General features: G+C 43.2%; 1 protein-coding gene across 1 annotated transcript in view; it reads left to right on the top strand.

Annotated features, from left to right (window-relative positions):
* The window catches only part of LOC120937729 (clustered mitochondria protein homolog), a 109,701-nt gene extending 97,706 nt beyond the window's left edge, over positions 1-11,995 (top strand). The window contains exons 25-26 of the mRNA XM_040351178.1: positions 9,856-9,929; positions 10,050-11,995. Of these exons, the coding sequence (XP_040207112.1) occupies positions 9,856-9,929; positions 10,050-11,439 (1,464 nt within the window). The 3' untranslated portion in view covers positions 11,440-11,995. The remainder of the gene's footprint in view (positions 1-9,855; positions 9,930-10,049) is intronic.
* The last annotated feature ends 665 nt before the right edge of the window (positions 11,996-12,660 follow it).

Below are 12,660 nucleotides of genomic sequence, written 5' to 3' on the forward strand. Positions count from 1 at the left end.
GGTCAAATAAACCTCAGGACAAAGGACCTTTTTTTTAATTAAACATTTCTACATAACCAGCCTCCAGGGAAATTTCTGTGGCTGGCAGCATTGTTCACTGTTTCTGACTGCAGAACAAAACAACATATGGAGTGCAACAGTCAGGATGAGTGCCACGTTCACACCAGAGTCCCCACTTGCCCAAACATTTCCTCATGATTCAGTGTCCTCAGAGTGCCACCACCTTACATCAGAGTCTGCAGAGTCCCACCTTACAGCAGAGTGCTCCCTTACATCATAGCCTGGCAGAGTGCCCCTTACATTATAGCCTGGCAGAGTGCCCCTTACATTATAGCCTGGCAGAGTGCCCCCTTACATCATAGCCTGGCAGAGTGCCACCTTACATCATAGCCTGGCAGAGTGACCCCTTACATCAGAGCCTGGCAGAGTGCCCCCTTACATCATAGCCTGGCAGAGTGCCCCCTTACATCATAGCATGGCAGAGTGCCCCCTTACATCATAGCATGGCAGAGTGCCCCCTTACATCATAGCCTGGCAGAGTGCCCCCTTACATCAGAGCCTGACAGAGTGCACCCTTACATCATAGCCTGGCGGAGTGCCCCCTTACATCAGAGTCTGGCGGAGTGCCCCCTTACATCAGAGTCTGGCGGAGTGCCCCTTTACATCAGAATCCAGCAGCGTGCCCCTTTACATCAGAGTTCAGTTGTCCCAGTGCTAACTGGACATTAAATCAACTGGGCAAGTTTGTGAAGTTTCTGGAAGAATGGAGATAGGGAGGGAGATAAATAGGGGAGAGTGCAGAGCTCACCGCCCCAGGTTGGTCTCTGCAGGCTCAGACAGTGGTATCAATCATATGGCCAGATGTACCTGCTGGCTGCAGTACAAATTTCCTACCCACACATCCCCTTTCTCAGGCAGGCAGACACAGAGTATAGGGGACAGAGGAGGCGGAGCAGATTGATCCCTCTCTCCTCTGATTTAGGAGGAGGGGTAATGCTAAATAGACAACTAAAAAGATCATTGGTGTCATGCTCATGGCTCTGACAAGTGGCAATTGGCCCTAGAACTATACATGCACCATCAGCGGGGAGGTCATTCAGTCACAGCTCAAGGAACCCAAGCACCTTCCAGCAGTACCCTAACGTTCTGCGGAATCCTGGTTGAGAATGGCTGATCTAGATCCTGCTATTGATTACACTGCTTATTGGTTTACTTTTTGCACTTTTTTTTTGTTCAGCTACCTTCTAAATACAGAATTGTGTTGCATTACATTTTAGGAGTAAATTTTTGCTTGTGTAATTGTGTAGAGTCACTTTAAGAACTTTTTAAAGATTTTTTTTCTCACAGCAACACATGGGAGAGAGGTATAGGGAATTCTGAACACCCTAATGCCGCGTACACACCATCGTTTTCTGCGATGGAAAAAAACGTCATTTTCAAAAACGTCAATTTAATTGACCGTGTGTGGGCAAAAACGTCGTTTTATGTCTTCTAAAAAACGACAGAAAAAAATTGAAGCATGCTTCAATTTTATGTGTCGTTTTTGGCCGACGTCGTTTTCTGTGTTCTAAACATTGACCGTGTGTACGTAAAAACGTCGATTTAAGCCCGCGCATGCTCAGAAGCAAGTTAGGAGACGGCAGCGCTCATTCATGTAAAACGACTGTTCAGAATGGAATCAGCACATTCGTTAAGGTGTTTTTCAGCTTATAGACAAGAAAATAAACCGCATCTTTAACCCCTGCTTTTAACTGCTACCCAGAAATGGACGTTTGTTGCGGCTGATCTTGTTGCATAGTTATGACAAGCTTTTAATTAGTTTCTTTCTTGTTTGATAATGTTTATGTTTGTGTTCTGTTATTTAGTTGTATCTTCCATCTTAAACATTTTAAATATATATATTGGTCCACCTTTTATTTTTTTTAAAAATTTTTCTCACCAATTTGATTAGTAATCTCTATTATTTTTTTATTTAGGAGTGTGTGAAGTGTATGCAACAACCTAATTTTTTAGTTTACTCACCCACAAGCATGTTTTTTTACCTTGTTAATGTTTTCATTATTTTTTTTGTCATGGGTCTGCCCACTCAATACTGATCTCTCAAATCTACAATAAAGAAACATGTTTAAATTTGGCTGAAAATTAAATTTTTATTTTAGTCTTCATAAAAATTTAGAAAAAAAAAAAGTGGCAAACCAAAAACACAACATAATAAAAACAAAGATGCCAGGGTAGGCAGCACTTTAGAGCATGCTTGTTTTTTTCTGAAAACAAGGGTCCCCGAAGCCACAAATACAGCCTGTGAGTCCACATAAAAATTCCATCAGGGGCACCGTATTATTTCTTCGCCCTTTTCTTCCCAGCAGCCTTCCCTGCAGTCTTCCCTGCAGCCTTCCCGGAAGCCCGAGTCCTTGGGGGCTGGGTTCCTGGAGGAGATGAGGTGGCAGGAGCCATAGCAGCCTCATGAGGTGGAGAAGCAGGAGCAGGAGCAGGTGCAGGAGCAGGAGCAGGAGCAGGAGCAGGAGCAGGAGCAGGAGCAGGAGGAGCAGCAAGGACAGGAGGAGCAATCCGCACAATGTGGGTGTCGTCATCGAGCTGCCCCAGGGATGCCATGGTTATGGCTTCGAACATGAGGAGTTCGCAGCGCACACGCTGGCTCTGCTCCAGATTGTACAGCTTGGCTGCAATGAGCGCTGCGAACCCCTCAACTTCACTGGGTGGCTCTCGGATGGCTGCAGTAGCTTGGCGAAGCAGGCCCTGGGTCTCCTCCTCCATCTGTCGCATACTCCTGAGCCGTTTATTGGGATTGCGGAATGGAGGGATCCGGGAGATGGTATCCCGCCGGCGTGCCTCCTGGGTCCCACTGGGGCCTGCCACCTCCTGGCTCCCAGTGGGCTCTGCCACCTCCTGCCTTGCAGTTGGCCCTGGCTCCTCCTGGCTCCCTGTGGGCCCTGTCTCTTCCTGGCTCACTGTGGGCCCTGGCTGTTCCTGGCTCCCTGTGTGCCCTGGCTGTTCCTGGCTTGGGTCTGCCTGTGTATGAAAAAAAGGAACATATGTTATTTGTGTTTGTCATTAATCACACACATTTTTACAATCATGAGTGATGCAAATTGAATGTCAATATATATTACACACAGGGTCGCCATCCTTAATTATGTGGCCCCTTAAACACCTTCAGACATGGTCCCCCTGGAATTATGTGGGTTGTTGCATGCCTAATTTAGTAAATAAGTGGCCTTTTACCCAAAAATTAGGTTAATCAATTTAGTGTCAACTAGATAGTACTCAAAAAGGGTGTCTTCCATCTGGGACCCCTTGCAGGTGTATTGCGTTACTCCCCCCCTACTGGCCTATCTGAAAATGCCACCCACTCCTTCATCAACATTATTAATTTGCCCATTTTGACCCCATCATGTTTTCCCACTACTGACTATTGATCCTATCCCTAAACTTTACAAGATTCACATAGAATTTAGAACAATAGTAACATACATTTACCATTATTACTATACTTGTCATATACTAACTAAATTCAAACAAAAAACACATACCATTCTCCACGGCTCACAATTGGGGTCCTCCAGGAACTCTTCCTCTTCCTCCGAGCTTGTCTGCTCTTGTCTGCAGGGAAGACTGGAGGATTGGCTGCTGGGAAGCTGGGAGCTACCTCTTGGGGGAAGGGTAGACAGGGATGGCCTGGTCTCTATGTGGTCGTCCAGGAACTGCAGCTGACTGTAGTACCACAGGGTTGGTTTGTAGATGGAGTCAGCTGCAGCCCCAGACCTCATTGAGGCCAGGACTTGGACCCGTTGGGCCCTGTAGGTGCCCCTGATGGAATTGATTTTATTTTTCACAGTGGCTGTTGTGGCGTTGGGGACCCTTGTTTTCACAAAAACAAGCATGCTCTGTCTAGCTTTCTCCCTGGCATCTTTGTTTTTATTTAGTGTGCTTTTGGTTTGCCACAGAACTGGATGTTCCTTCCATTTTTGGATGAAGTCTGTCAGGAAGTCCGCATCCTTGAAGGCATCCATTCTTTCTGCACATGAAACAGAAGCCAAAACATAATGTAATTAAAGGCACTAGCTTACTTCCCCTAACTAGCCCACAAACTCATTCCCTATTCACTATAATAAAGTCGGAATTAAAAACTTACGTCTCGTCGTTATTAGGAAAGATCGGGAATTACGACTTCTTCCACAGACTATGCAGGCCGTTTCCAAACACGTCCCATCCCTTTTACACTACGCACGCGTGACGCTCCGCACGACACCCCGCCCCTGACGTTCGGTATCGTCCTTTCCACGCCCCTTCTCTGTCGTTTGGTGAGGGAGAAAAGATGGACAACATGGAGGTGTATTCCAGCTCAAGCCAGGAGGCAGGCCAGGCCCAACCACGCCGCAGATTCCGCTGCAGAGCCTCCAACATGTCATTTAATGAAATGGTGGAGATGGTCACCATATTGAGGAGGGAGGACTATGATGCCAAGCATGGCCCCTACATGCATCCCAATAAAGTAAAAGCACAAATTATGGAGAAGGTCATCCGTAGGCTCCAGCGGAAGTTTGGTAAAACCAGGAGCAGAGAGCACCTGCGCAAAAGGTGGTCGGATTTGAAAAAAAGGGAACCCCACCAACTTTACCGAATTAATAAGGTGATTCGAAGAAGAAGTAAGTTTTTTCCATGTGTATTTAATTATTTTTGTGTGTTCTTTGTGCCCTTTTTTTTTTGTGCCAGGTTGACCATAAAATGAATATTATGAATGTGGACGCATGATGCAGTCGTCGTAGTCGTCGTTCATTCGGTGACTTTCAATAATCCAAGACCATATTAACGAGAAATGGCATCATGCCTAGTTGGCATGTGCAAAGGGGAGTTGAAGCACTGTATCTGATCAAAAATCGTAAATTGAGGAATTGTGGGCGAATGAACGACGACTCCTATGACCAATTAGTCGACACAAATATGAAAGTTGTGACATTTTTGGGGCTTAAAAAAAAGGTGTATTCAATTCTGGACTAGATGGAAATGTGTTTCAGCTTATTTTAGAAGAAACGTAAATACCTTGAGATTCACAAAAAGGAGCGTTTGCTACTCCTTTTTTTATTGAACATGTGTACTCAGTAGCACAATTGTTTGTCACAATCACAACCTATGTTGGGTCACACACAGGGGTGAGCAGATCCAGGGGAGACTTGTTTAGCTTACATATCTAAACGTAAAAATTGTGTTAACTGATTTGAGATTACTTTGTGAATGGATTAAATATTGGTCTATTTTATTGATAATTGTTTAAAAATCAACAATAGTGACCTTTTGTTTATCATTTTTTAATTTTTGGGTGTCATTTCAGGCCGCTCTTAATGGTTGAACCTCATGTTTTCCCTTTCTTCAATCTTGTAGGGCACAATGAAGCACAAAGGCAGGAGGCACAAGCCAATCAAGCCACACCCCCGAGGGATGTAGAGGAAGAGGAACCTGCCTCAACATCCGGTAAAGTAACATCTACCACATTTTCTGTGAATATAGATATAGGCATACAATCTTTTAACACATGTTTTGGTTCCACATTTCAGGAGGAAATCGGGCTGGTCAGGGACTGGACACGTATAGTGCCCAGCTCCTCATCGGCGAGGTTCTCACCTGCAGGGCCCAAGTTGAGGACATACGTCTGGCCTGCCGTGAAATACGCCACAAAGCCAAGACGCTGGAACGGCAGCTAAAAAATTTTATTAATGTTTTGGGGAGGGTTTAATTTTTGGTGTATTTTCTTTTTTCCTTGAATTTAAAAAAAAAAAAAAAAAAATAAAAAAAATATATTTTCTAATAATCAAAAAAGACCAACAAAAATAAAAAAAATATTATATTTTGTAATAATCAAAAAAGACCAAAAAAATAAAGAAAATATATTATATTTTGAAATAATCAAAAAAGACCAAAAAAAATAAAAAAAAATTATATTTTGTAATAATCAAAAAAGACCAAAAAAATAAAGAAAATATTTTATATTTTGAAATAATCAAAAAAGACGAAAAAAAAAAAAAAAATGATTTGTTGTACTAATCAAAACTAAAAAAGTAACAAATAAATAACATTTTGGACTCCAAACAATTTGTGTGTAGTTATTGGTATCAATGCAGACTCATTAAATTAATCAGGCATATTTGTAGAGTTATTAAGATTTAACACTCATGGGAATTTATTACATCCCAAACACATGGCTGGATGAGAACCTACGAAAAAGAAACATTACCCCCCAAAACTTACAAATAACTAAAATCAAAAAAATAAACACTGTTTCATCAAACAAAAAGTAAATTTATTTTTTTAAACAAGATCAGGCATTGCAATGGCCCCCCTCCCCATAAAATAGTCCACATAGGATTGACGCACTGCACGTGCGGTTTGGGGGGCCAAGCCTCTATGGCTAGCCTGATGTCCCGGCTCCGGAGCCACAAGATCAGCCTCATCAGGCAATACCGTCAGGTACGTTTGAGAATTTCTTTTCAAAAAATTGTGCAAAATGCAACAAGATAGTATAATATAATTCCACTTGTATTCCGCCATGTTTATTGCTGTTAAAAACAATCTGAATCGGCTGGCCATGATTCCAAAGGCATTCTCTACCACACGTCTTGCCCTGGCCAGCCGATAATTAAAAACCCTCCTCTCATGGGTGAGGGTGCGTACGGGAAATGGCCTCATGAGGTGGGGACCCAAACCAAAAGCCTCATCTGCTACAAACACGAAGGGCAGACCCTCTTCGTTCTCCTCCGCAGGTGGCAATCCTAGGTCCTCCAACCGAAGCCGTTGTGCGAACTCCGTCTCCGCAAAGACACCGCCGTCCGACATCCGGCCATTTTTCCCAACATCCACGTACAAAAACTCGTAATTTGCTGAGACCACCGCCATCAAAACAACACTGTGGAATCCCTTATAATTGAAGAAATGGGATCCACTATGGGGTGGGGGCACAATGCGGATGTGCTTGCCATCAATGGCTCCTCCACAGTTCGGAAAGTTCCAACGCTGGGAGAAGTCCGCTGCCACAGTCTGCCATTCCTGTGGCGTGGTGGGGAACTGGATAGAAAGAAAAAATAAAAAACATTAGAACAAAGATTTTAAACAGAATATAGCTAAAATTACAAGGGATCCCACCAACAATTCAACAAAAAAGGTTAGTATTAAAAAAAAAAATGTGAACAATTAAGCATATTAATCACCCCCCTCTGATGTTTAAAAAATATATTTAGGGGGAGTGGGGCTCAAGATGAGATGAGAAACAACCCCCCAAAAAATATCTAAAGAAGAAAAATAATTATTAGTATGTATTTCAAAAATCTAGGGGGGGGGGTTTGGACAATGGAGGCCACAAATAAACGGGGATATAGGGACACACAAAATGCAGCACTACAATGGAGGCCACAAATAAACGGGGATATAGGGACACACAAAATGCAGCACTACAATGGAGGCCACAAATAAACGGGGATATAGGGACACACAAAATGCAGCACTACAATGGAGGCCACAAATAAACGGGGATATAGGGACACACAAAATGCAGCACTACAATGGAGGCCACAAATAAACGGGAAGATAGGGACTATGCTAGGTGGGTTTGCCCACAACATAGAATGATGGACAGGTTGGCTAAATTAAATAAACATGTAGGGCTTTACTAATTGTGTAGAACAGCATACATAGAGACAAAGTGAGCATTCTGAGCATATTAGAAAATTATTACTTTTTTTTTTTTTTTTTTGGGAATTAGTTTGACCATTGAAAGAACACCACTTACCTTAACATAGTCCTCCTGAAGAACCTGAATGATGGCCGAACAGGTCTCAGGGATTATGAGGCCCAGAGCCTGGGGGGAGATGCCCGTCGAGAACTTCAAGTCCTGCAGACTTCTCCCTGTTGCAAGGTAGCGCAACGTAGCAACTAGCCTCTGCTCAGCAGTGATGGCTTCCCGCATAACGGTGTCCTGCCTGGTGATATATGGCGACACCAAAGCCAAAAGCTGCTGAAATACGGGGTCAGACATCCTAAGAAAATTCCTGAAATCATCAGGGTTATTTTCTCGGATCTCCCGCAGCAGAGGCATATGAGAGAACTGGTCCCTGCGTAGCAACCAGTTCTTGGTCCACAACCTCCTCCTCACCCTGTTCATGGACCGTCGCTGGGATGCAGCACACATCCTAACAACAAGCACAGCACGATCTCGGCGACGAGTTCGTACCCGCAACATGGCTAGAAAACGGTCGTCAAATCAGATCAGACTAAAAATTACGCCCTGAAGTAAAGAATGGCCTTTGAAGAACGACCTGCTAAACAGCACCGTGCACACCAAACGTAATGCCTAAACAAATACGTCCTTAGTACAAGCACTGTATCACAGATCCGACAACAAATAGACAAACTGTACGACAGAAAACGAAATTTAAAGCACAGTCACTGAAAATCACGAATCGTATCTCACCAAACTTTTACTAACACGCAGCAACACGATATCAGCAAAAGAGGCCGTCTTCCGCATGGAAACGACCCTTTATAGTGACGTAGTGCGTGATTGACGGAACTGCGCTGTGCTAGAGCGTTGTGAAAAAGCGATGGTGTGTATGCTACGTCGTTGTTCAAATTGAAGTTTGAAAAATGACGTTTTTTTAAAGCACATAAAGCGTCGCTTTTTTCCATCGCAGAAAACGATGGTGTGTACGCGGCATTAGGCCCCCATACACACGAGAGGATTATCCGCTGGAAACGGTCCTCCGGACCGTTCCAGCGGATAAATCCTCTGGCGGATTTTGATCTGATGGTTGTACTAACCATCAGATCGAAATCCGCGCGGAATTCATCCGCGGTGACGTGTCGCGCCATCGCTAGGACGTCATTGGTTTCGACGTGAACGTAAATTACGTCCATCCGTATTCACGAACGTCTTACGCAAACAACCTAAAAAATTCAAAATTCGACCCGGGAACGACGGCCATACTTAACATAGGATACGCCGCATATAGCAGGGGTAACTATACACCGGAAAAAGCCGAACGCAAACGACGTAAAAAAAAAGCGCCGGGCGGTCGTTCGTTTCTGAATCAGCATAACTCCTCATTTGCATATTCCTTGCGTATACAAACGGAAGCGCCACCTAGCGGCCAGCGTGAGATTGCAGCCTAAGATCCGACGGTGTAAGTCACTTACACCTGTCGGATCTTAGGGAGATCTATGCGTAACCTGATTCTATGAATCAGGCGCATAGATACGACCGACGGAACTCAGAGATACGACGGCGTATCAGGAGATACACCGTCGTATCTCTATCTGAATCTGGCCCACAGCCTCCCCAGGCTGAAACTCAGAGGGAAGAGAGACCTCACAAGGTCCTCGCAAAATATGTATGCTTTACCCCAGAATGCACCATTGGCAGTAAACCTCCTAGAGGTTGGCCAGAAATATTCATAACTCAGTATTACTGTGGAATCTCACTCTATTTCCAGAGGTACCAGAGACACCTACTGATAGCAGGAAGCAACAAAAGCAACAAAGATTTTAGGGGGAAACCAAAGGAGTAAATTATTAATCAGTTTGTGCTCTCTACCACCCAGTCATACTAAATTTACATAGTCGCCCCTGCTTGGAGCGGGGTGGCTACACTTATATTTCAAAGTTGCTAATATTGTAAGAATGGCTTAGTTATTGCTGATATTAATAGACACATATAGTTTCTCTTTTCATTACCCCCTTATTACCTAAAGAGAGTCTATGCACAGTTACACGATCATAACAGTGCATTTTCCTAAAATACTTTATGAATGTGTTTTTGCCCCATTTTGACATTTTGTGATTTTCATGCAGATTGTTCCTCCTGGGATTGATACCTTTTTGCAACAGCTGAACCTTCTTAATGGAATTTTACGGATCAGTGTCGGGTAAGGGATATAACAAAAAGCTGGAAACCTATATAGTTCAATCTAAGGTACATTTTAATAAAAATATTGCCTTTGTATTATTTTAAGGTTCACTCATATTTTCCTTATTAATATTTGCAGTATTAATGAACTCAATGACAGCAACAACCCTATGCAAAATAAAAGGCAGAATTCCACAGACAGTACAGACGAACACATAGAACAAATTTTAAATTCTCTAGCTGCTGGGCAACCCAAAGACGGTGATGACAAAAAAGATGGTGGTGAACAGTCCAAAGATACAGGTGACAAAAAGAATGGCGGTGAGCCTTCCAAAGATGGCGATAACAAAAATGATGGCGGTGGAGAGTCGTCGAAAGGCAGTGGAGATGCAAAGGATGGAGGTGGTGAGTCGTCAAAAGACAGTGGAGATGCAAAGGATGGAGACGGTGAGCAGTCAAAAGACGGGGATGACAAAAAGGATGGCAGTGGTGATAAGCCAAAAGACGGTGATGACAAAAAGGATGACAGTGGTGACCAATCCCAAGATGGCGATGACAAAAAGAAAGGTGGTGATGATGAATCCAAAGATGGGGATGACAAAAAGGAAGGTGATAAAGAGGAAGAGCAGTCCAAAGATGGGGATGAAAAGAAAAAAGATGATGAGCAGTCCAAAGATGGGGATGAAAAGAAAGAAGGTGGCGATGGTGAGCAGTCCAAAGATGGGGATGAAAAGAAAGAAGGTGGTGGTGGTGAGAAGTCCAAAGATGGGGATGAAAAGAAAGAAGGTGGTGATGGTGAGCAGTCCAAAGATGGGGATGACAAAAAAGAAGGAGACAATGAGCAGTCCAAAGATGGTGAGGAGAAAAAAGAAAGCAGTGGGGATCAGACTAGAGATGATGGTGAGAATAAAGGAGGGGAGGATAAATCCATAGACGGGGAAGAGAAAAAAGTTGGGGAGGAGAAAAAGGAAAGAGATGAAAAGACTAAAGATGGAGAGGAGGTGCAGGAAGGGTCTGCAGATCAAGCCAAGGATCAAGTGGAGCCAGAGGAAAAGCAAGAGGAGAAGAAGGAAGGGGGGGATGGCGAGAAGAAGGATGAAGGTAAGGAGCCAGCTAAAGATGAAGGGGAAAAAGCAGGGGGTGAGGAACCAGCTAAAGATGATGGAGATAAGCAGGAAGCAGGACAGGATAAGCCCACAGTTGATGGGGATAATAAGGAAGGAGAGAAGGAGTCATCTAGCAAAGAGGAGAAAAACGAAGGAAATGGGGAGCAGGCTGAAGCTGGACAGGAAGACTCTGATGTCACCAGCATTGACAAGGACAATAAGAATATATCTGAGGAGCAGCCTAAAGACACTGATGAGAAGGATGCTGCTGTGGTGGAAAACACTGATGAACAAACTTCAAGTGATGTGCAAGATGTAGCTGAGGAGCAGAAAAATAATAGTGAACAAAAAGATGCACCAAATGATGTGAGTGAGAATCCTTCCACAGGCGATGAAGGGCAGCAGGATAAGAAGGGAGAGTAGGGTTTAGCAGGGAACGACCAAAGAGGGTAGGAAAACAAAAGAAATGTGAATTCTGATCCACAAACTCATCCAAAGCTCTGTTTGATATCTCATTTCCGATAAGAAATAGGTACAATTAGGTAAACAATATGCTTTACTATTCTATCTTGCTTTTTAAATGAACTTCCAAATGTCTTTATATACAACTGCTTGTGCCTGGGTACAACACATATTTGCACTTTAGTATGGCAGAATAATGGGAAAGATCTTGGCATTTTTCCTTATACAATAATGTACTATGTAGATGATACAGGTCTATCTCAGGGCTCGGATATATTCAGTATGTGCAGTAAAACAAATAGTATACCTCTATGCAAATAAGAGTCAGGACATTTTATATACTTAGTTTTAACGTATTGCCTGTTGTTGATCAAAGGGCGACAGATTTCATAAATTGATACTGTGATTTTAACATTATAATACCAAGTTTATGTGTATATAAAAACTGGACTCTAAGCGTAGTTGCTGAAAACCGACATGTACTTAGATGAACAAGATTTAATAATAGTTTAAAAAGTAAGAATGCAAATCTTGTGTAGGGATATTTTACTTCCCCTAAAAATGTTAAACGACATAAGCTGAAACATCTTCAATGTAAGAAGTATAAAAATGGGCTCTGGCCTATGTGCGTGTTGTAGGTGCGTTCTGTAACATCCTCATGTGTTGGGAGGCTTCCATAAATATTAATTCACAGTAACCAGTGGACAGTTGGATACCCATACTGCAAACTGAAGGACCAGAAGCACGTTGGTGTAAATTACAAACTGCTCACTGTGTCAAACCTCCTGATCCTGAGTAGTGTATTATTATTCAGAATATTGCTTTCAGTGATAAAGCTGCATCAGAAAAATCACCCTGTGTTCACCACATTTCAATAACTATTGCATCTGCTTTTACTTGTATAAATTTTTGTGCCAATTTTTTTTTTACTACACATTAGTTTCAGAGTGAACAGCTGTCATAGCCATGCATTGGTACTACAACCCAGAGCAGGTCTGGTTTTAGTCAAACAGGTTCCAGGGAAAAAGGGATGAATCTTCCTTCTCTAATCAATTCCCATTCTGGACATATGGGAAACAAATGCCCCTTACACACGTGCAGGATTTCCGACGGGAAAAGTTCCCGTCGGAAATTCCGAGGGGAAAGCCGAGAACCCCCTACACACGGCCGGTTTTCCCGACA

Source organism: Rana temporaria, chromosome 1 (assembly GCF_905171775.1).
Source record: "Rana temporaria chromosome 1, aRanTem1.1, whole genome shotgun sequence".
NCBI classification, from domain to species: Eukaryota; Metazoa; Chordata; class Amphibia; order Anura; family Ranidae; genus Rana; species Rana temporaria.